General features: G+C 39.1%; 2 protein-coding genes across 12 annotated transcripts in view; one reads left to right on the plus strand and one right to left on the minus strand.

The window, feature by feature from the left end:
• Window positions 1–6204, minus strand: part of GPSM2 (G protein signaling modulator 2) — a 64484-nt gene extending 58280 nt beyond the window's left edge. For 7 of the 9 annotated variants that reach the window (XR_012160345.1, XM_073356810.1, XM_073356808.1 and 4 more), the window contains exon 1: window positions 5920–6049. The gene's annotated coding sequence lies outside the window, so the exon portion shown is untranslated. Of the gene's footprint in view, window positions 1–5865; window positions 5887–5919; window positions 6050–6146 lie in introns of those variants that run through there. The other 2 variants (XM_073356806.1, XM_073356807.1) reach the window with 2 other exon arrangements.
• Window positions 6205–7496: 1292 nt separating this feature from the next.
• The window catches only part of AKNAD1 (AKNA domain containing 1), a 30651-nt gene continuing 24114 nt past the window's right edge, over window positions 7497–14033 (plus strand). For all 3 annotated transcript variants that reach the window (XM_073356822.1, XM_073356819.1, XM_073356820.1), the window contains exons 1-7: window positions 7497–8151; window positions 9707–10917; window positions 11669–11728; window positions 12193–12334; window positions 12556–12707; window positions 12813–12872; window positions 13302–13435. In XM_073356822.1, coding sequence (XP_073212923.1) covers window positions 9760–10917; window positions 11669–11728; window positions 12193–12334; window positions 12556–12707; window positions 12813–12872; window positions 13302–13435 — 1706 coding nt within the window. In that variant the 5' untranslated portion in view covers window positions 7497–8151; window positions 9707–9759. The remainder of the gene's footprint in view (window positions 8152–9706; window positions 10918–11668; window positions 11729–12192; window positions 12335–12555; window positions 12708–12812; window positions 12873–13301; window positions 13436–14033) is intronic.

A 14033-nucleotide genomic window follows, 5' to 3' on the forward strand; every position in this document is an offset into this window, starting at 1 on the left:
TGCTCTTTACATACAGTATTACAGCAGAATCAATGTTTAGCTCAGAGACAGCTAACTACTTTTGTAGCTCTTTATCATCCTGTGATCAAGTTAGTGCAGAGAACTGGGCATAGCCAAGAGGACAAGTAGTAACCACAAATACATTGATAAATGCAAACTAATGCACATGGGAAAACATAATCCCAACTATACATATAAAATTATGGGGTCCAAATTAGCTGTTACAACTCAAGAAAGATCTTGGAATCATTGTGGATAGTTCTCTGAAAACATCCACTCAATGTGCTGCGGCAGTCAAAAAAGCTAATAGAATATTGGGAATCATTAAGAAAGGGACAGATAATAAGACAGAAAATGTATTGCCTCTGTAAAAATCCATGGTACGACCACATCTTGAATACTGCATGCAGATGTGCTTGCTCCATTTCAAAAACAGATATATTGGAATTGGAAAAGGTTCAGAAAAGGGCAACAAAAATGATTAGAGGTATGGAACAGCTTTCATATGAGAAGAGATTAATAAGACTGGGACTTTTCAGCTTGGAAAAGAGATGACTAAGGGGGCTATGATAGAGGTCTATAAAATCATGACAGGTGTGGAGAAAGTAAATAAAGAAATTATTTACTCCTTCTCATAACACAAGTACTAGGGGTCGCCAAATGAAATTAATAGGCAGCAGGTTTAAAACAAACAAAAGGAAGTATTTCTTCACACAACACACAGTCAACCTGTGGAACTCCTTGCCAGAGGCGTTGTGAAGATCAAGACTGTAACAGAGTTCAAAAAAGAACTACACAAGTTCATGGATGATAGATCCATCAATGAGACGGTCAGTTGAACAGGGTGAACTAGCAAGGACAGGATGAACATGTACTGAAGTAAGTGAAAACATTCGGGAATTGTTTGCTTTCCACAAGAATAGTTAGTGCTAATTTACTTAAAGGGAAAAAACATTTATTTAAACTGCCTTGCCACATAGAGTGTGGGGAAAAAGTCTGACTGTTTCCTTGTGTACTCCCTCCTCAGCCTGTCAGTATCCCTCTGTTGTTTCTTTTCTTATACTTAGATTCTAAGCTCTTTTGGGCAGGGATTGTCTTTTTGTTCTGCATTTGTACAGCACATAATAATACAACAGGGTCTTGGTCCATGACTGGGGCTCCTATGATTATGCAAATAATAAATAATAAATATTTGAGATATGTATGAAACAGTTTATTATACAGTTGAATTATACTTTGCTTTCAATAACTGTGTACTCCAATGATGTTGGGGAAGCAGATGCACATCTGTCCACAGAGTACCTAATTACTTTCCCTCATGGCCTCCTTGTAGAGCAAAGTGATAGTATGGCCTGCATTCTGCCTCCATTCCCCCTTCCATCTGATATATCAGATTCATTCTAGTATTTATTACTGTACAAATACTGCTTGGTCACAATAGGATCATCTGTCCTCTCCTACAATAAACCCTTGCTTGCAAGGTAAGATGGAGAAACTCTGGAGCATTAGAACAAAACAAAAAAGCAGCATAACACACTGTAGGTACTGAGGAGTGGAATGCAATAAATAGGAGACAGCCAAAAAGGATTTTGAGAAACTTTTTGAAAATGTACATGGCTATAAGTAGGTTCTTTATTAAGAACATAATACCGGATGAAGGTTCATAGGCCATGCACATAAACTTTATTGTACGTCTACATCTACTTTTAAGGGTACCACCCAACCTGTGAGAAAGAACCATAATCTCCAAACATGATCAGAGTTAAGTGTTAGGACACAATCACAAAGTGTTGTTAACAGTAGCCTAGGCTGAGCTGCTAGAAGTGTTAAACAGCTTCCTATCAAAAATCATAAACCAATAGTTAAGGTAATATGCCATTGCTCATGCAGCTATAACACAAAGGTGATAGAGGAATGTTTTTGCAGCTGTATGAAGAAAAATGTAGATAAGTGTTGTAGGAGATCAAGTTGGGAGACCAAGTTTGTCTCAATCTTTCCAAGGTGATAGAGGGACAGATCCATTAGTTCCAATTCACACACACACACACCAAGTCACTTGATAGGCTACCAAACTCCTCAGAAGTACTCCAAAGTTGTTTTGAGAACATCATTAGAGCTGAAGGTGATCAAGTGAAGTATATCTCAGGAACCTTCACATCATACTGAATAGCTGTAAAATGTTACTTAATAAGTAGGCACTGGTATTTTCTTCCCCCGGCACTAGTGATAAAGCAAGACTAGATTTTGGCCCAAACAGAAGCAACAGAAGGAGAATTGTAGCCAGTTCTCACCCAGATATGCCAAAATAAGTTTTCAAAGCTTGATCAGCTTAAGCAAGAGTAGGATACTTCAGTTGAGCAGAAACACAGCCTTTATTAAGCAAAATATTGTCAGTATTCAGATTTTATATGCTGGAAATCTGGACCCTTAGAACCCAGAAACTTAAAGGGTACTAATTTAGAACAAAAACAAGGAAATAAAACTATATTCTGCCACTACTATTACTTACAAGTTTATCAACTAAAAGGAAAAATTGGGGAAAAAAAATAAAAAAGAAAACACTAGTTTGTAAGGGAAGGACACCATCAAGCTAATCCGTTAAAAAAATTTTTTTCAGATATTATGCCTGTTCCCAAGTTTTTGTGGGACTTTGTTTATCTTTTTAAAATATTTTCTTCCTGTTTATATAGGTCTTTCATAAATAGAATGACTATACAGAGAAAACAGTACACACAAATATAGAAGTAGTGTCAAATGCACAGACAAAAACAGGAAAAAACACCTCAAAAATACTGTCTCTAATCTTTCATTTATAGGAATCCTGTGTGTTACTCATAAGAATAATAGGTAAATGTCAATTTAAAAATCATATTTCTTTCTGAAAGATAGTGTCCCTTAGCAGTGACACTGAACTTGAACTTTTAAAAATATATCTTGAATTTTATTTTTCTTTAGAAGTTGTGTCAGGAATTTTTATGTTTACAATCATCTTTCTAGCAAAGAAAAAAAAATGACAAAGGTACCAGTCTTGCAAATATTTACACATACTTAACTATAAGAATACAAGTAGTCCAATTAAAAACACTGATGCTATTCAGGTACTTAAAGATAAATACGTGTGAGATTTTAGGATCAGGGCCTACAAAATTATATAGAGGAAAGAGTGAAACTGACTGAACCACAACTGCTGTCAAGTGCACAAAGTAAAATTGACTAAAAGGGAAAAATATTGTGATAGAGGGCCTAGAGTCTGTCCATAATTTATATTTCATGGCAAAGGAAACTGAAACAAAATGTTTAAGAAACAAAGAACTGGATAAACTGGATGCAGCCAGACACAAGGATCTGTGGAAAGCTGTACTAGAGTTCAGTAGTGAAGCATTTTAAAGGCAAGTAGTAATCATCTGAAGAGGCTCTCTTCTCCCCAGTAGGCCATTTCCTGAAGGGTTGGAAATGCAGCTGCTCTCCCAACTTCTACGGTGTGTATACATATCTGGAAAAAAACTAGTTAAGAAAATGGGGTGTGCTGTACTGGATCAACAGGAAATAATGAGTGGGTTCAAGACTGACACTAGAGATCATTCTGGACACAGCAGCAAGAAGCTGTCACTGACTGTAGTGGGGAGGAGTGCATGAGATGAGACCTGCTTTTTAGGAATGTAGAGTCTTTTCTTCTCTGTAACAAAGAAGAGAGAAGCCTGTTTGGGCATTTGCAAAAAGTTTTTACCTAACATATTTCATTCTTCTTCACCACTGTTATTGTTCTTCTTAACCTCTGAGGATAGGATAAGAAGCAATGGGCTTAAATTGCAGCAAGGGCGGTTTAGGTCAGACATTAGGAAAAACTTCCTAACTGTCAGAGTGGTTAAGCACTGGAATAAGTTGCCTAGGGAGGTTGTGGAATCTCCATCATTGGGGATTTTTAAGAGCAGGTTGGACAAACACCTGTCAGGGATGGTCTAGATAATACTTAGTCCTGCCTTGAGTGCAGGGGACTGGACTAGATGACCTCTCGAGGTCCCATCCAGTTCTATGATTTTATGAACTTTTTATTTGTATCTGATTCTCTATATTTAATAGATCTTGTTTTTAAGAATACAGTTGTGTGGGTGTATCATGCAACACCTCTGGAGAGAGTGAAAGCCTTCTCTTTAAGAAATACAAAAGGTGTTTCTGGAGCCTATAGGTAGTGGTGTCCTCTCCCAGTGAGGTGTTCAGGAAAGGACTACCATGGAGACACATAAGGGGAAAAGCCTAAGGATCCATGGAGACATGAGAAGGCCAGAGCATGCGCAACATGTTTCCTTACCAACTTTTTAAATTAGGGTAATCTTATAGTGTCCCTTTAAAAGTCTTTTTGTGATGTAAGAGTTGGCAGGTCCATCAGAACTCTGAAATGGTTGCCTGGCTCTCCATGGCAACCCCAAGATACCTGATCTATGTATCTTTGAGGGCTAAAAGCTAACAGACAGTCAGGAGCCGGAAACTTCTAGGAGTAGGAGGACTGCAACTTGAAGGTGGGAGTCTAAGTTTGGCTCTATATTGCCAAAGAGGTAAAGAAGAGTAAACAAAAAGCAAGGATACCAAAGTACCTGTATCTCCTTTTTAAGGGGCGAGGGACTAGGTCAGAGACATTTGCTACAACCTGAACTAGCATAAGTTTCCATTTCTATTTATTCAAATGTATTTATGAAACAAATTTAAAAACTACATAAGGAGCAAAGTCCATATAGTTCACTTCTCTTTAGTTTTAGGATATATTTAACAACAATCTTGGTTGTTTCATTTCTCCCTTGACCTAATGTCTATTTGTCATTCAAACAACCAGTAAGAGTAAGGACTCAAGATACTTAATGTGATGTCATCGTGTTATTGTCTCATAATGGAGAAATCAAGAAGTTAATCCCTCAACAATTTTTTTTTTTAAAAGGGCTGGTTTGGTGACAGCAAATGACTATTTTCCCTCCCAAGCAATGAAACTACCATAATCCCTTGCTGCGTTTGTTTTGCGGTCTAGACTATAAGAAATTGATTGCAGCTATAGTTCTGTAAGGCAGAATATAATATTAAACAACTGCACAAAACACTGAAAGCACTTTAAAACAACTGCACTATCCTTTGGATCTGGGAATTAAACACTATCATTTTTTCACATTAATTGTAAACCAGACACAGTCAACAAACAAGACATTTCATGGGTTAGATTATTCAAACAAGTAACACTGCAGTGCTAGTAAGCACAATCATCATTTTAAAGCACCAAACAAATTGCTTTGCCTTGACATTTTATCTCTTTGCACTGCAGAGGACTCTTCATCAACCACTAGAGCAGGGTTTGATTTCACGTTGCGATTGGGAAAGGACTGATGCAAAACAGCAAGGTTGGTGCAGCGAAGTTAACTGCAGTTATTATTTCTTTGGGAGCAAGAGCCCAGCACGCTTCTCTCAGCGAGGCATGGACCATCTTCAGGTCGCTGGGCTTAGAGAAAACCCACAGGGGAACAGCAGCCGCCATGCGCGCAACCCCCGGTACGAACGTCAGAATACTGGGGGGCATCCTGCCCCAAGAGCATCACATGCATGTCTTTGCATACATCGCCCTCAAGAAACAACTCATCACCTTCCCCGATCGACCTCCTCAGGTCAGCATCTCCCTCCACCCTCAGTAATTCATCCCCCCCCACGGGTCATCGCCCCCCTCCAGCCAACCCCACAGCTGCCCTCGCCTTCAGCGAGTTCCCCTCAGTCACCCACCGCGCCTCTGGCGCCCCCAATATTGCTGCCTCCTCAGTCGATATACTCCTACCCTCTACGCGAGACCACCGCCTTGCCCCAGCAACGCTCCCGGCCCGCCCCCTCCCTCACCCATACGGCCGCTCTACCGAGGGCGGCCCCACTCTCCCGTCTGCCGGACTTCACCTCAGCACCGGGGCCGCCTGCAGCCGCCGGCCTCCTTCTGGTCCGGTCGCTGGCCTCGCTCCCGCCTCACCCCCGCCCCCCTCGCTGATGGGCCAGCCCTAGAGCGACCGCCGCAACGCGAGAAGGGAGGGGAAAGCCCGACGCTGCCAACAAACGCTGCCCCGCCCCCCGCGCACTCCACACTTCGAACCCGCCAATAGCCGGTGCCCTGCTGCCGCAGCTCTTACACAAATATCGTCTCCCTCCCCCTGTGGCTGAGAAACCCAACGGCTCTCCCCATCTCCGCCACTGGCACATTCTGCGCGTGCGCTGAGGGTTCCTTCACAGTTCTTATTCTTACGCCCCGCGGAGCCCTGCGTCATTCACGCTGACCAATGGGAGCCCGGGGTTTGAGTGGGGCGGTGTGATCCTGTTCTAGGATGGGAGGTCACGTGGGGATTAGGGTCAGTGTGCGGTGGGGAGGGGAAGATGTCTCGTGTGGGGCAGCCAGGGATGGGTGTGGGAGCCAGGAGGCCAGTGGGAGGGGTTGGAGTGGGGAGCCTCCCTCCGTGGGGGAGGAAGGGTTGAGGGGAAGAGCCCGTTCCTGAGTGGATTTGGGGGGAAGTCCTGCTCCACGCTCTAGCCATGGGTGAGGTGAGGAGTTTGCCGGGGGGTGGGATCGTTTAGGCCCCATGTCTCTCCCTCTAGAGAGGGAGGTTTGCTGCACTGCTGTAGCCTTCAGTGTAGCTGCTACCTAGGCCAATAGGAGGGGTTCTGTTGCTGCAGTTACTCCACCTCTCTGACAGGTTTCAGAGTAGCAGCCCTGTTCGTCTGTATTCTCAAAAAGAAAAGGAGTATTTGTGGCACCTTAGAGACTAATAAATTTATTTGAGCATAAGCTTTCGTGAGAGTTGTCTACCGCAGTGGCACAGCTGCATCATTGAAGATGCTCATGCTACCTATGCAGATGGGGAGAGCTACTCCTGTTGGCAAAGGTACTCCACCACCCTGAGACACGGTAGCTATGTCAAAGAGAGAAGCCCTCCTGTTGACATAGCACTGTATACACCAGGAGTTAGGTTGGTGTAATTGTGTCTCTCAAGGGTGTGGATTTGTCACACTCCTGAGTGATGTTATACCGACATAAATTTGTAGTATAGACCAGGGCTGAGAGCAGGTGGGTAGGTCGAAGGAAGAATTTGTATATCAACCTAGGGTCTTCTACACCAGGGGGGTAGATTGGCATAGCTACATCTCATAGGTGTAGATTTTTCACACCCCTGAGAGACTAGCTATGCTGATGTAAATTCCCACTGTAGACTAGCCCTATGACATTTATAATCTTTCCGTTTTCTGCTGACTCCACGGGCTCAGAACCAAACCTCCATAGACCTGCCTGGGCTAGAGTTTTGGTCCTGCTGTTATCCAAATTATTTTTTTCTCTTAATTAAAATTATTATAAATGCTAATCTAGCCACCCCCACAAACATTTGTTCCTGGTCTTGGGTCACCATAGGCTGGGGCCTAAGAATGAGATAATATAAATTAAAAACACTTTATATATTTTAATATATAAAATAAAGTAAATAACATCTACAAAACAAATAGAAATAATATATCTAAATTGCTGTCCCCACCAAGAACTGGAAAATGTTTGTTTGCTGTGTTGCAGGAAACCTTTTTGAAACCACTGAACCATAACTGAATGGAACAGTAATATTAAATAGCAAGGTATATGGTTACACTTATTGAGAAACTGCACTTGTACTCACCTGGCTGCCTTAGAGATAGGGTTACAACCGATGTAACCAAATGCACCCACTGTGAAACAGAGAGCTATGTCACATGTGTAGACTAAAGCATTTAGAACTGGAAAATTTAATACCTACCTTAGGTATAAATTTCCAGAGCATCTACTATAACTCTAGCAGTGGTCTAGGAAATGTAACCATTCATTTACAATTGGTATTAGGGAGTATTTATACTGTAGCTTTTTCAGATTTTGTCCACTTATTGCAGCAATTCTGTTCAAGTCAACATTTTTAATGACTGAAGTAAGTTTGCTTCTGTTTCTGCTGAAGTTTCTGTTGCTTTCAAATAAGGTGTGAGAATTAGTTATACAATACCGTTCCTCACTTTGTGAGGCTAAGAAGATTGCTGGGTAGTGTACTGAAAGAATCTACAGTACTTTATGTGGCAAAGTACAAGAGAACAGGAATGGATAAAAAGAAAGAGGCTTTGTTGGAATCATCCGTGAGTACAGATGTGTGAGAAACGCGTTATGCTCTGTGAGGTGAAGGATGAGAAATGAAATTGTATTGCACAGTAAATTTCATTTTGTCTAAAGAAAAGTTATCTGTTTAAATCCCCATGTTTGTCTTGTTTCTAGCAGATAGATGATATATGTGCCCCCAAAGGTTCAAAATATCTTTGGAAACCTTCCTTAAAGCAGCAGTAACAGTTCTTGGTGTGAAGGGAGCCGAAGACACATATGTTTTGCATTGTATTATTCTGGTGTATACATTATTCTGCTATTTATAGAGGCATGTGGAAGAGTGCTTTCCTAGTAAAGTATCATGATAGCAGTAATGGCTAGGGGCTCTTATTAAGATTAGGTCCCCATTGTGCTGGGCTCCATACGCACATATAATGAAAAGATGGTCCTTGGCCCAAAGAGTTTATAGTCCAAGGTCTTGGAAATTTTACCTTTGGAGTAAAAGTATGCCAACACTGAGTACCTTTAAAGTTCCACCCATAGTCAGGCTTGGCCTTAGAATTGGAGGGGCCAAGCTGCTAGAGGAAGAGGGGAGGATTACTTGATGAGTTACCTCCTCCTGTGCCAGTCCCACTGAGACAGGGAAGAGAGAGTCATTTTATGATTTGAGAAGTCAATAGAGGAGTCAGCATGTGCCCAGAATCCTTTCAGAATAAGTGATTGAGAATTATAAGCCTCACACATTTAGAACACTTATGTGAGGCTATAAAGGTGGGGGATGGCTCCTAACTTCCTCTCTTCCTTTCCAGCACCTGAAGTTTTTATTACTCAATATCTCTGTACCTGTTTGTACAACACACTGTCAGCACTGAAATAATACCTATAAAATAATACCTGTAAAAGTGAAAGCAACCACATAAATTCTCATATGAAGTGTTCAGCGTGCAATTAAAGGAATTTTTGAATTCCAGCTCATTAGGAAAGCTATGTTTCTTAAGGTAACCAATAGCAAACCGCATTGCACTTAAACTGCTCTGAGTTGTGCTGTCTACAATGACCAGCAAGATGCAATTTCATCATGTGAAGATTGCTGTTTCTTCTCCCAATGCTGCTATATGGGTAGTTGGCTGGGTAAGATGCCTTTACTGCTTTAGTGGGGACAGACTCTAACCATGTGTGTAGAAAAATCCAGCTTCATGTTATGCTGATCTTGGCCCTTGTTGTGCATAAAATATAGGTGCTTTTACTGTTCTTGGCTCCATTACTAACTTCATTCATTTTTATTTAGTTTGTAAACACTGCAGTTTACAAACTAATAAAGGCTCATAACCTGGTACTATAGACTGTGGGCCACATCCTTTCCCAAGTAATTTGATATTTGGGTAACTCTTGACTGAAACAGAGTTGATCCTGATTTGTACCAATGTAACCGAGAGGAAAATCAGGCCCTTTATGTACATGTCTCCCACTGAAGACTGTGGAAGTTTGTGTGGAGAAGGACTGCAGGATCAGATCTAAGAGATATGCTTATGCTTTTATTTAATATATTGTTAGATATATTTAAATGTGAGCTAGTTTTCTCATGTATTACAGAACTTAATACATACAATAGTAAAAGCTCTACATGAAAGCTGAGGACTAATGACATGTTAATGGAGTATAATCAAGACGTACAGATTAGGACAAGTAAAAGCAGACAACCTGACCGACTGAAAAACAAAGTGAATAACATATTATTAGATAACTTTGACTGTCCTGAGGATGCAACTGATGAGGAGCAAGAAGACTTACCTTATGATGGAGACCTAGAAAAAACGTATCACCACAATAATGAATCAAAGAATTTGAAAGCCTGTGCTTCTGTAGAAAGCATTTCTGATAATTTCTTAAATTTGACCTGTTCTGAAATTAACAAAAGTTTAAAAGAAGAAATAAATGATGAAAGACAACAGCTATCTCAAGGAAAGGTCTTCAGCCACCGTACACCTGCCACAAGAACAAATGGAATAATGATTGAAATGGCAATGGAAGCTCCTGTGAGTGGCATGTCTTTCGAGACAGAATTATCAGTTGGAGCTTTTAGCAGCCCAGATAGGAAGGAACATTTCACCAACTCAAAAATTTCTGATGTTCTTTTGCGTCATTTTTCCAAAGAAGAGTTATCAAACGCAAGCCAATTAATTGATTGTGAGACTATCCCAGAGACATCCTTTACTGAAAGTGTTGATGAAACTGTCCTCACTAAACCTAGGATTTCAGAATGCACCAAGCCCACTTTACTAACAGAACAATGGGCAAAGTATTTTGAAGACTATTATTTGAACAGACAAGAAGAAACATCTGAAGATGATTACAAAGATAAAAATTTGCTAGATGAAAATAAATTTGTTATAGATGACAGAGCTACTTCTTATGGTGATGAGAAAGACTGCATACAAGAAAATTCACAGTTGATAGCTGAAAATGAAGATACAAATAATTTCCAAAACATAAGAAAAAATCACAGTCATCAAAAAGGTTTGTTTGAAAGAACAGGTTCCTCTCATGAACTCAAATATGGCCAAGGCCAAGTTAATTATTGTCTTCCTGACTTCTCTAAAGTTGCTCCAAAAGTCAAAATACCAAAAAGAAATAGCAGTGATAAATCAGCTCCCATAATGAAAAGAACCAAATTCTTGCCTAATTTGATTGGTAAATCAGCAATTGTGAACGATGTTTTAGAAACTATGAATTATTTTGATTCTGTTGAAGTAAAGAATCAAGAAGAAGAAATGAGAATTCCTGAACTTTTACAACAGCTAGAGGTAAATGAGATCTTTTCAGATATCCGTTCAGGATTTAATAAAATATTAATGCCAATGGAAGTGAAAGAGAGAGTCCAGAAAAGCCTAACAGGTGTAGTCCTATATGAAAGTGGTTCCACTGAAGTCAGCGGTTCTACTAATTTAATTAAGAATTACTTACATGAGTAAAGGTTTGTAGGATTGGGCTTTCACTTCCATAAACAGACATATTTTATAATGTTATGGAGTGATACCTTCATTACTAATAATTTAAAAGTTTCCCTTCAAAATATTATGAAATTGGCTATAGTCAATTTCATTTTTTAATTCTCACATACTTGCAAAATGTTGTTTCTAACACTGTAGGAAAATGTTTAAATCCCACCAAAATTATTTTAATTTAAATGTTTAATATCTTAAAGAAATCATTAAAGGTTTGTTTTCATATTGTGTTTGACCCAGATCCCATTTACATCAATAGTGATGTTGCCAATGGATCTTTAAGATTTATAACGTCTTTGAGGATCACCTGTGCTACCTGACTGATTCCTTTAAATGATTTGTTCCAATATTTTAGGGTTTCCTTTATTCTGGTTGTAACTAGATCACTTAACAGTCACTTTTCATATTTAGACTCAGTCATTGGGACTACTCACATGTATAAAGCTAAGCACATGCTTAAATCTTTGTATGATCAGGGCATTAGTATATAAGGAAGACTTATTACAACACATTAATACTTTTTTCTTTATTATTTCTGGATTAATGCAAGTTGCTGACAAAACATGCTGAGGCTCAGAATCGTATTGATCATTTGAGGTTTGATCCTAAGGTAAATCTACCAGAATATTATAAAATCAGATAAATTGTTTAGGAGATCTTTTTCTTAGTACAGTATATTTTCTCTCGAAGGGTCTGATATGAAGCATATATTCTACTAAACAACCTTTTATATTGTTGTTCCTATTTTTAGAACTTCTCTAAAGATAGATTTGGCTAAGTAACTTGAGACATTTAGATGTCTAAAACACATACAGGGAGAATAGGCAAACTAGAAACATACATGTTCATAACTTGGTGTCTTTATGGGAAATAAACATGGATATTCTGACACTTTTTAATATGTTAATAAAAAGTGAAAAATAACTTATTCTTTATGTATAATTTAAATAACTCTAACCAACTTCTGTAAGGATATACAGTATTAAAATAGTTTCCTTTTAGCATTCCAAGTGAATATTTTATATATAAAGCTGTTGTTTTATTTTTAAATATTGTTTTGTATATTTTTAACAGATATATCCTCATTCAGCTTCTTCTAATCCAAACCTTTCCAGTCACTCAAGATGTATGGGTGCAGCTTCTGAAGAGTTTATATTTCATCCCCTTACTGTTCCTATCCAGCCTATGCTTGATTTGTCCCAAGCATCTTTTGCAGGTAGTTGAAATTACAGTGGTTATACAGATAACAGAGGTTCCTTATTTTACATAATTGTGCCCTTTGTTATTCTGTTCCATAATCATAGAATCATAGGACTGGAAGGGACCTTGAGAGGTCATCTAGTTCAGTCCCCCTGGATTAATGGAATAATAATCTGGAAAACTGTATATAGAAATTCCCGTTGGTACTTTATTCTTTATTTTCATTATGTTATATAGGATTACAATCTGGGAGAATGATTTCATCATTACTGTCAGCCAGTGCAGAAGCAGAAATACGCTGTTTAAATCATAACTTGATGGAAAATACAACAAAAGGAGAAAAGATGTCTCAAATGCTAAAGGAGCAGGCAGAGCAACTGAAAGCTAAAGTAATATGAAAGAGATTTTTTTCACTACCTACTTAATTTTGATGCTCTTGTTTCTTTTTATGAAATCTAAAATCCCAAATAAAATCTACCAATTTTCTATTGAAGGTGGAAGAATTTTCTAAATGTGTAATACAGGAGGCCTTACCTTTGCAAGATCGCTGTTTGGTAAATTATATTTTTCACATCTATTGCAGGGAATTGAAATGTGCTTTAAATGACATTGGACCTGTATTTATTGTAGTGAAATTTTCAGTGTTCTTCAGAAAGATATATTTAATAACAAATTAAACCCTTTCCTCCGTTCCAGAATTAAGTTATAGGCATGAAAAAGGCCAAGTTTGAGATTGACAATATGTGTCTGAATCTCCATGACTCCTTTGAAAATCTTAACCCAAACTATTTATGAAGGCAGCCCTTACTCAGGGAAATTGCCATTGAAGTTATTATGAGTTTTGTTTGAGCAAGACCTGAATCAAGACCCCACAATTTAACCCTCTATTTGTACATCTGCTGTGGACTACAGAGTGTTAATAATTGTTCTGTCCAATTAAATAGCAAAGTCATTCATTATTTAAATCTCTTTTATTGGTGAAGGTATTAAAGGAACTAAGAGGATACCTTGAAACATTGGAACGGAAATATTTAGCCACTAAGGAGGAGCATCGTGGTTTACTACTACAGAACTACAATCGCAAAGCCGTAAGCGTTGGCGAGTTTGATCCCGACAGGTCAGAGCTGCCTGCTAAATAGCGCTCCCATAGTATATGAGTATTTGGCAGTCATTAATTTATTTATCCTCACAGTATCCCTGAGAGGTACAGAAGTAATATTGACAGGTTTCAGAGTAGCAGCCGTGTTAGTCTGTATTCGCAAAAAGAAAAGGAGTACTTCTGGCACCTTAGAGACTAACCAATTTATTTGAGCATAAGCTTTTGTGAGCTACAGCTCACTTCATTGTTGCACATTTTCGACCTTAGTTAAATTTTGGGGCCCTGAGGATGTTCCAGTTGGATGTAGAAATTGATGGAGTCTGGTATTAACTTTGATGCAGTCTTGTTTAGTTACAAGGAATGTGCAAGGAGTCTGCTTCTCCAAACACAGGAGGAGCTCAGAACAAAAGAAGCAGTTTCGTAGCTTACAGCAAAGCTTCTTCAGACAACAGACCTAAAAGTGCTCTCCACTTTTTCCCAGGGTCACACTGTGCTCACAGGCGACTACATGTCCAACCTAAACCGCTCTTGCTTCAATGTAAGCCCATTGCTTTTTGTCCTATCCCTAGCGGTTAAGGAGAATAATTTTTCTCCTTCCTCCTTGTAACAACCTTTT

The sequence above is a fragment of the Lepidochelys kempii genome, chromosome 8 (assembly GCF_965140265.1).
Source record: "Lepidochelys kempii isolate rLepKem1 chromosome 8, rLepKem1.hap2, whole genome shotgun sequence".
In the NCBI taxonomy this organism is placed as follows: Eukaryota; Metazoa; Chordata; order Testudines; family Cheloniidae; genus Lepidochelys; species Lepidochelys kempii.